Genomic DNA, 10,000 nt, shown 5'->3' with positions numbered 1-10,000 from the left:
CACACACACACACACACACACACACACACACACACACACACAGCAGCATTAGCTGGGCGCTCCGTGTGTGCTGCAGGTGTTGTCTCGATGTGTCTCCACCCGTCTGGCTGCAGCAGGTCACTAAAACAAACTCCACACGGCGTCAGCAACTACCCAGAATTCCTCACTGCACGTGTAATTAACCCCCCAGTGACCTCTGACCTCTCTATCATCCAATCACATTCAGGAATAATATGTCTAATTATTGGTACATTAACCCTTTGAAACCTGACCGCCATCAGCGTCTGTTGTTGTTTTCAGGTCATTTTGACGTTTTTACTAAAATCTTGTTAATTTTTGGGCCATGTTTGTTTTTAACACAATAAATATATCTCAATATTTTTAAATCTCCTTTGACAAACTGTAAACTACCAAAATAAAGAAAAATTAAATGAAAGACAGCAAATAAAGTAGCTACTGCCATAAAATATATTTACATACATTTTGTTATATTGAAGTTTAATGAAATGCTGTTTTATTGTCGAATAAAGAATAACATTAAGTTAAATAAAGTACTGTTATAGTTAAGTTAAATAAAGTACTGTTATAGTTAAGTTAAATAAAGTACTGTTATAGTTAAGTTAAATAAAGTACTGTTATAGTTAAGTTAAATTAAGTACTATTATAGTTAAGTTAAATTAAGTACTGTTATAGTTAAATAAATCAAAGCAGAACCCATGGTGCTTTTATTTTGAAGGACGCGGCTGGTCCTGGGCAGGAAGTGTTGATGTTTTTGGACGTCATCAGCTGGATGTTAGCAGGAAGTTAAAGTGTGACGGTATCAGTATTTCCTTCAAGCTCCTCCCTGTTTGTTTTGGCGTGTTGTGCAGAGGCCCCCTCGCCGCGCGGACCGCCGCAGAGCGTTTTCAGATGATGTAAACCAAATAATCGATATAACATAATATGAAAGCGTCTATGTTTTTTAGCATCAGACGACAGATTTCGTCATGTGTGAAGCTCTAACCTGACCTTGCTCTGAAGCCACTGCTCCACTAACACAACCACATATTCAGTCATAAAATCCATCTGTGACGGTGGATCAGCTGTGTGTGTGTGTGTGTGTGTGTGTGTGTGTGTGTGTGTGTGTGTGTGTGTGAGAGATCCACCAGCAGTTGATCAGCTGTGTGAGAGCGTCTCGTGCACTTTGGTCTGTGATTTACTTCCGTCCATCGGTCAGCGCTGTACTCCGAGCAGTCTCTCCATTACGCCACACATTTGTCACATATTTGTTTATTTGTCAATGAATCAGCTTCATTTTGGATTTATCATCTCATCATCATTTTTAGTACCATGAAGGCACGAAGGCCGAGAGGAAAAACGTCACTGACGTTATCGTACAGAGACCGTTAATCGGTCGATCCCTGTCCAGCATCAACTCGGTATCCATAAAAACACTGCAGCGCGTCAAAGTACCGTGACCGCTGTAAAAAATAAATAAAATACATAACGTGTCCACAGCAGATAAGCAATCAGGCAGAGTGAACTGGATCAGAAGTCCTATTCTGATGCAAAGATTTTTTAATCAACAAGAAATTTGTAAAATGTAAAAGTGAAAGCAGCACTCTCTTTATTAAAGTTTGGGTAAAATATTTTGGTACAATGTTGTTTTAGTCAGAAAAACTGTGAATGAGGACCGGTCTTTTATTTAAAAAGTGTGTCTTCCAAACCCCTTTTCTTTTGACTGGAAAAAAGCCAAACTTTTGTAAAGAAAACTCAAATAAATTGCCAAAGACTATTTCTTCAAAAAAAATTAAAAAGGAAAAAAAATGTTTTCTTCATAAACCTCTTTTTAAAAACACTGTGATTTTTTAAAGAAAAATCCAACACTTTCTCCAGAATAATTTCCAGTTTTTTAAAGAAAAAAATCCACAAAAAATTAACCAGGTGTTTTGAGTGCTGAGCAAACTGGTTTGATTTCTTTTCAAAATGTGGAAAAAAAGGCAACAAGTAACTCGTTAAGAAATATCCTGCAAATAGCAAGAGTTTAGAAGATTTAGAAAATAATTTTTAGAAAAGCTTGGCAAATATGTTGTTAAAACTATATTTATCGTTATCAGAATTATATAAACATATATGTATATTGTAAATTATGTTACATAATTATTATTTTAACCTCTTTTCCAGGTCATTTCCTTGATTATTTTTTATTTTTTACATTTCTTTTTATTTGTGTATGTTGACGTAATTTTCTTGTTGCTACTTTCTGGGTCATTTCTTCTTAGAAGTTGTTTTTTGACAGAAAATCAATTGCTAAATAATAACAAAGGGAAACTGATGAGGTTTGGGAACATTTTTTAAATCTTGTAAATGTTGGTTTCACTCTGCTTTCTTTCATTAACGTCGCTCAGAGCGACGCGGAGTGGAACTGACGATGATGTGCTTTGTCATGTTTGTTTATGTGCTGATGTTTGTATGTTGTTGTACTTTTCAGTGTTTTCTTGTTTGTTTGTTTTTTACGTATTCCATGTTTTATTAGATAGTTTTGTCAACATACTGTACACTGTAACATTATATAGTATTTCTGACGACATACTACGTTATCTTGTTTATTAATTACTTCATTTTTTGCAGTTTTGTCAACTTGCTTATACTATTTCAGGAGTTGTTTTTGGCTTTTTTGACGACATACTTTATTATCTCCTTTTTCAGTTGTGTTGACAAACCATTCTCTGATGTTTTTTGTGGCATGCTAAACTATGTCGTTTTTTTGTTGTTTTGTTCTTCTGCAGTTTTGTCAACATACTATATACTGTAACATTACAGGGCATTTCTGAGGACATACTACCTCATCTGTTTTATTGTTTGTTCTTTGCATTGTTGTCAACATATTAGACTATTTCGGGACTTTTTTGTTTTCTCAGGTTTTCTCATTTATTTCTTTATTTGTTTGGCAGTTTTTTAACATACTGATAACATACTCTTCTATGACATGTTCTGCCATGTTTGTCAAGCTACTGTAGTATTTCGGAGGGGGATTTTCCGATGACAAACTATACTGTGTGTTTTTTGTTGTAGTTGTTTTGCAGCTCTGGACACATACTACAATATCTCAGCACTTTTGTGGTATTTTTGAGGAGTTCTGAGGAGTCACTGATCAGCTAACAAACGCCTCCTCCTGCGGCCTCCTCAGCTGATCGCTGACAGAGAGTAGCAGCCCTCAGACGGTTAAACTCACCGGTAACCGACCTGAAACCGACCGGTAACCGGAGCTCTCTCCACAAACACTCACAAACTTTACTGGCATCTGAGCTAACTAGCATGCTACTAGCCGCGGCCGTCTGAAGCCATGACACACCTGGCTAACAGGCTAGCCTCTGAGGCTAACTCCCGCAGCGCGAACAGAAAAAAACAGCGACCTTTTTAACGAAGTCGTTACCGAATAAACGTTAGCGTCGGTTTGTTTTTTATCGTTAGCATCAGGAGCTAACAGCCAGAGGAGGCCGAGGGTCAAACTCACCTGCAGGAGCAGCCTTCGCACCGACACTGTCCTCTCTTCCCGGGGAGTCCCGGTGACCTCTCAGCCTCCACCGGTCGGTTCCTCCCGGTAACTGTTGATTAAACGTGTTTTTAAACCGTTGGGTCGGTTTTAACCGGAGCTCCTCCGACTCTTCCAGCAACTACTGACCGAGCGCAGCGACGTGACGTCCAGCTGGAGCGGCTGCGTCATGACGTAGTAAAGCCAGCCAAAGATCATCTATTCACAACACGATGGATAAAACTACAAACACATGACATATTAGGACTACATTTTTCACCATGCTGAAGCAAGAAAAAAAATCAACAACAAATGAAGCGGACGTGTTTTTTTTATTTTTTACAAGCCGTTTTCTCGATATAACAAGATATTATCTCGTTATAACAAGATATTAGAAAACGGAGTTTGTTTTCCTGAGATATTATCTCATTATCTCGAGAAAACGAACTTTGTTTTTTGGTTTGTTTTTTTAAACTTTATTGAATGAACGTCAGAAGAAGAAGTGGCGGGTGGATGATGTGACAGCAGGTGCCGTGCGATGTTCAGCGCGGACAAATGCGCAAGGTAAGATGATTATTACAGGAACACATCACCCAAATTCATCAGTAATCATAACTAGATTATTATACTGTTGCTCCGGTGCTTTTTGGTACGTGCAGGGGCGAGAACCTGCACGCATTTGTCCGCGCTGAACATCGCACGGCACCTGCTGTCACATCATCCACCCGCCACTTCTTCTTCTGACGTTCATTCAATAAAATTTAAAAAAACAAACCAAAAAACAAAGTTCGTTTTCTCCATATAACGAGATAATATCTCGTTATATGGAGAAAACGGCTTGTAAAAAAAAAAAAACACGTCCGCTTAGGGCTTCCGTAAGAACGAACTAAAGTTTTAAAGAAAATGAAACACCAAAACTTAGAGATTCACCAAAAAGATCGCCAAAACTTTTGAAAAATCATCAACATTTGAAGGAAAAGAAAAAAAGATTAAGTTTTGAATAATCACAGTTTTTAAGGTTCACTTTATCAAATGTTGTTTGTAATAACAACATTTGATAAAGTGAACCTTGTAGATTCATAGACGGCCCACGAACAGGAAAACCTGTGCATATTAGACTTATTAAGACTTTTGGTTTTCTTTATTGTTTCTGTAATTCATATTTCACTTTTATTATTATTATTATTATTGACTTGTTTTTATTATTACTCATTTACTGATGTAATTTTACAGTGATGTTTCTCTGCGCCATAATGCAACACCTGATGTTTCTCCTCAGCTGTGACATGATCTGACTCACAATGTTTTTGATTCACAGCTGGAGAGACAGAGTGAGACCTCTCGTCGGACAATAATCCATCTGTGAGCCGACTTCAGTTTCATCAACAAGAAAAACCTGCAGGAGGAGGAGGAGCAATAGCAGGAGGAGGAGGAGCAACAGCAGGAGGAGGAGGAGCAACAGCAAGAGGAGGAGGGGGAACAGGAGGAGAAGCAGCAGGAGAAGGATGAGGAGTAGGAGGAGGAAAAGCAGGAGGAGCAGTTGGAGCAAGAGAGCAGGAGGAGTTTCCTTCCAGAAAAACATATCAGACACAAACACGAACTCCTCCAGTAAGGGAGGTTTTATTTTACAGTCTGTTTGGGCTCACGTTGATACAAACAGAAATAAACTCAGACAGATGTGAGATGAACCCTTTATTTAATTATACGAGTCAAACAGAAAATCACAAGAACAAGAGGATCTCCTGATCTACAGATGATCTCTGTATGATCTACAGATGATCTCTGTATGATCTACAGATGATCTCTGTATGATCTACAGATGATCTCTGTTAGATCTACAGATGATCTCTGTATGATCTACAGATGATCTCTGTTAGATCTACAGATGATCTCTGTATGATCTACAGATGATCTCTGTTAGATCTACAGATGATCTCTGTATGATCTACAGATGATCTCTGTATGATCTACAGCAACTACCTCACACACACGACCTCATAACTGTACATGACAGTTTACTACTCCGTTTGCACATGCACAATTGCACTGTTCGAATTTGCACTGTACTGTTTTATTTGCACTGTTCTTTCTACTTCTATTGTAAATTTCAAAATTTCTTCTATTGTAAATTTTTAAATTTCTATTTCATATTTCTTTTATATTTGCTAAACGTTAGGCATTCTGTGGACAGCAAAGTAAGAATTTCATTGTACAGGGAAACATGTTTCCATGCTGTGCATATGACAATAAACACTTTGAATCTCTTGAATCTCTTGAATCTTGAATTGAAGATGATCTCTGTTAGATCTACAGGTGGTCTCTTGTATGATCATGTAGATCGTCTCTTGTATGATCTCTTGTAGATCTACAGATGACCAGTTTAGATCTGTGGTGGATCTGGATCTGCCTCAGTGCAGCATCTCTATGTCGACCTTGGTCAGGTCGACGTCATTGTAGATTTTGAGAGCGTTGATGGATTTCAGGTTGGGGATCCGGTGTTTGTACTCCAGCAGGTGAGAGTTGTTGACGGCGACCTTATATTCGGAGTTGGTGCACAGGATCTTAATCTGCAACAACAGCCCCATAAACTGCCATCATTAACCTGCCCTCATGTTTACAGACTGGTCCTTTAACTGCACATTATGGTGCATTCAGGGACCCTCCAACACCTGGGCTCCATCGTTGGACAACAAATAAAAAGTCAACAATGCTGTTTATCGAAAAAACAGGTCAATACTAATAGTATATGATACTATGAGTGATGTTGGTATAAATTTATTATCTGACCTCGAATGGTTTTCCCGGGCCGAAGGGGAAGTTCTGCAGCGGCCGCTCTTCTTTCCCCCACTGGTTCTTGATGCGGGTGTTCCTGACGATCACCTTTTGGCCATATTCATTGAAGCGAGGGTTAAAGTGGAAGGCGATGTCGGTACCTGCACACAGATCCACTGTGATCCTGAAAAACAACCAAGATCATCAACTCAGTCCACCAGATTCTTAAACTGTTAGTGACAATTCATCCGTTCATCTCATGTGACCGTGTTCACACTGACTTGTCAGCGTTGGGTTTCACAGATCCACAAATGGTGATGAGCACTTTGTCACGAAGTCCGTCAGGAAGAGGACGATTGTACGGAACCGTCTGTCAACAGGAAACAGCTGTTAACTCCATCCATCCATCCATCCATCCATCCATCCATCCATCCATCTATCCATCCATCCATCCATCTATCCACTCACCAGAGGGGTCAGGTCAGATCCAGGTGCACTGGGATGACTGGGTGCATTGGGTAATGCACCTCCGCCTCCGGGTCCAGACGGACCTGGAGGCCATCCGGGTCCAGACGGACCTGGAGGCCTTTCGGGTCCAGACAGACCAGGAGGCCATCCGGGTCCAGACGGACCTGGAGGCCTTTCGGGTCCAGACGGACCAGGAGGCCATCCGGGTCCAGACGGACCTAGAGGCCATCCGGGTCCAGACGGACCTGGAGGCCATCCGGGTCCAGACGGACCTGGAGGCCATCCGGGTCCAGACGGACCTGGAGGCCTTTCAGGTCCAGACGGATCTGTAGGCCACATGGGTCCAGACGGACCTGGATGACCTGGAGGCAAATGGTAATTGGTAAATGGACTATACTTGTATAGCACTTTTCTAGTCAAAGTGCTTTAACACTACATGTCACGTTCACACATTCACACACTGGTGGGTGAGGGACCGTACAAGGTGCCACCTGCTACTCAGTAATCATTCTCAAACACACACACACACACACACACACACACACACACACACACACACACACACAGAGACACACACACACACACAGACACACACACACACACACAAACACACACACACACACACTCCGATGACACAGCATCGGGAGCATCTTGCCCAAGGATACCTCGACATGTTGCCCGGAGGATTGAACCACTGACACTGATCTACCTCTGAGCCATACACCTGCACCTCCGGGTCCACACGGACCTGGGATTAGAGTTCTGGCCTGGTTTACACACAATTACAGTTACTCTGTAATGAGCCTGACTCATTCTGTCACTGTTTTCCAGGGACAAAGACTTGAGGTTTTAACGCGTTAAATCCTTGTATACTCATTGTATACTTTTAAGCGTGTTTATCCTGGCCAACACTTCCTTTAAGAGGCTTTATCGACTGAGTCTTAAGGCTAGAGGGATGATGCTGGAATCTTATGAAACCAGAAGACCTGAGGACCCCACAGATATACAGATGATCTCCTGTATGATTTTAATATTTCTGCATACCGGAGTCCCCAAACAGTCTTAAATGTGAGCACACAGGTTCAGCGAATCAGACCGATGTCAGTGCGAAACCGCATCACTAAAGAATCTCCAGAGACCTGTGGATCAAACCATGGGTGGAGACAGACTGCAGACCGGTCAACATGGTGGAAGACTCGAGTCTCGATGTCGTCCTCAGGTTGGCACGCTGTAACCGTTCGTCTCTGACTGCCACGGGGAAAAATAGTTTCACACAAACACGACCACAGCAACTAAACTGGAACTGGAAAAAGTGACAATGCTGTCATCTGATTCCCTATCAAGAGTCTGGTGAGACTTCTTTCACCTCGTCGGTATGGGCTTCAAAACCGTTTGGAAATGCAAAACAATGAAACTATAAAAAGCAACAAAAAAAGTGATTAATCCTGACTAACTATTGAAATTTGCTGATCAATCGTGATTATAAATAATCGTTTGACAGCCCTCATTAAAAGCAAAATATTCGGACTTTGGTGACTGCTGAGGTCAAATCAATAGAGACGTAACTCTCAGGTCACATGTCTCTCACTTTACGTTCATTTACACATTTTTTCTCTGTTACTTTAAAACTGATTTACATACATCAGGTTCAGGTAATGAGGTAACGTCTCCTGCAGATTAATTTTGATGATCTCTAAACCAAAAACATGGAATCACATAAAACCTCTTCATAGAGATTTTTTCAACAATCAACAAAGAAGAAGCAGAAGACACAGAATCAGAGCGAGATGACGCTGATGATCGCTGTACCTGGCCAGGAGGGATGTTGGGGTGGTGGTCCAGGCCACCCGGGGTTCCCTGTTGGATCGCTGCCACCACCGGACATCGCTTCGAGAGTGTTTACAGCTGCAGACGGACAAACAAGTGAAGATCTGTTTTTTAAGAGGCAGATAACTTTTTATATGTAAACTGATCGATCGAGATTATATTTAAAATTTTGTTACAGAAAAAATAAATAATATATATCAAATAAATACATTTTGTATTTTATTTTCAGCAATTCTTCAGTCATGCTTTTGTTCGTTTTTGTTTATTACTCTGTTTTGTGTGCATATTTTCAGGTCATTTTCTTAAAACTTTTTGACTAGTTTCTGGCTAATTTTTTTTCATCAAACCAACTTGCTCAGGTTTCGAAGGGTTAAAAGGGTGTTGCTAATGCTACATGAGACTTTACTGCGTGGCTGTGGTGGAGACGTTGCGTGATGTGACCGTGATGTAGTGAGTCACATGACTGTGGTGTATTACAACGTTAGCGTTTCACTGCTGCTGACTTTATTAGTGTATAAGTGGCGTTCGTTAGTGAAGATGATCCCGCTGGACAAAAAGTCTAAACCTTTTTTTTTTTTTTTCGCATAGCTGATTTCCTGCAATGACCCAAAATCCAACGAAAAAATCCTGGAGGCTTTTGACGAGGGAACCAGAAACGCGTCCTCCTGCAGCTCTCTATTCGCCATCAGATTATCAAATACAGCTTAGTTTGTAACTGATATTTAACGTTAAATGAACATGTTTTAGGGTGTGCTTGCAGAGCCCTGCTACCTGTTTATGCCTACAGATGATAATTCAATCAGAAAAGTTCATAAACTTTTAAAAACGCAGGAGAAGATCAATGAAAACAGCAACAACACTGAGCAGAAGAAGGAACCCTCACTGAACAAAAATCCACCAGAAAGCAGTGAATACAGAGAAGTACAACAGTCTAGTGAGTCCCTGAACGCAGCATGGTGTGTGTGTGTGTGTGTGTATGTGTGTGTGTGTGTGTGTGTGTGTGTGCGTGTGTGTGCATGCGTGTGTGTGTGTGTGTGCGTGTGCATGCGTGCGTGCGTGCATGCGTGTGTGTGTGTGTGTGTGTGTGTGTGTGTGTGTGTGTGTGTGTGTGTGTGTGTGTGTGTGTGTGTATGCGTGTGTGTGTGTGTGTGTGTGTGTGTGTGTGTGTGTGTGTCTACAATTCTACAATTCTACAATTTCATTTAGCAGACGCTTTTATCCAAAGCGACGTACAACACAAGCAAGAATTTAGACTTAAGGAAAAAACCCTTAGTAAGTGCAAAAAGTGCTTCAGGTGTGATTGGTCACAGGTATTGCCGTCTAGTGGCAGAAGAAGTGCCGCACAGGTTTTTTTTGGAAACCAAAGTAATAACCAGTAGCCATCTCAGCATCTGAGATTCAACATCTCAGTATCACTAC

The 10,000-nt window shown here is 41.0% G+C and overlaps 2 protein-coding genes across 2 annotated transcripts in view; both read right to left on the bottom strand.

The window, feature by feature from the left end:
* The window catches only part of fbxo34 (F-box protein 34), a 12,264-nt gene extending 8,555 nt beyond the window's left edge, over nucleotides 1-3,709 (bottom strand). The window contains exon 1 of the mRNA XM_088087112.1: nucleotides 3,497-3,709. The gene's annotated coding sequence lies outside the window, so the exon portion shown is untranslated. The remainder of the gene's footprint in view (nucleotides 1-3,496) is intronic.
* A 1,484-nt stretch (nucleotides 3,710-5,193) lies between these two features.
* lgals3b (lectin, galactoside binding soluble 3b) overlaps nucleotides 5,194-10,000 on the bottom strand; it is a 9,609-nt gene continuing 4,802 nt past the window's right edge. Inside the window, exons 2-6 of the mRNA XM_088087128.1 lie at nucleotides 8,564-8,659; nucleotides 6,755-7,116; nucleotides 6,568-6,656; nucleotides 6,302-6,470; nucleotides 5,194-6,081 (exon numbers count right to left, since the gene is read on the bottom strand). Of these exons, the coding sequence (XP_087943254.1) occupies nucleotides 5,923-6,081; nucleotides 6,302-6,470; nucleotides 6,568-6,656; nucleotides 6,755-7,116; nucleotides 8,564-8,639 (855 nt within the window). The 5' untranslated portion in view covers nucleotides 8,640-8,659 and the 3' untranslated portion in view covers nucleotides 5,194-5,922. The remainder of the gene's footprint in view (nucleotides 6,082-6,301; nucleotides 6,471-6,567; nucleotides 6,657-6,754; nucleotides 7,117-8,563; nucleotides 8,660-10,000) is intronic.

This window comes from Plectropomus leopardus, chromosome 14 (genome assembly GCF_026936395.1).
Source record: "Plectropomus leopardus strain MGB_pleo_1.0 chromosome 14, ASM2693639v1, whole genome shotgun sequence".
NCBI lineage: Eukaryota > Metazoa > Chordata > Actinopteri > Perciformes > Serranidae > Plectropomus > Plectropomus leopardus.
This window is presented reverse-complemented; position numbering and strand designations above follow the sequence as displayed.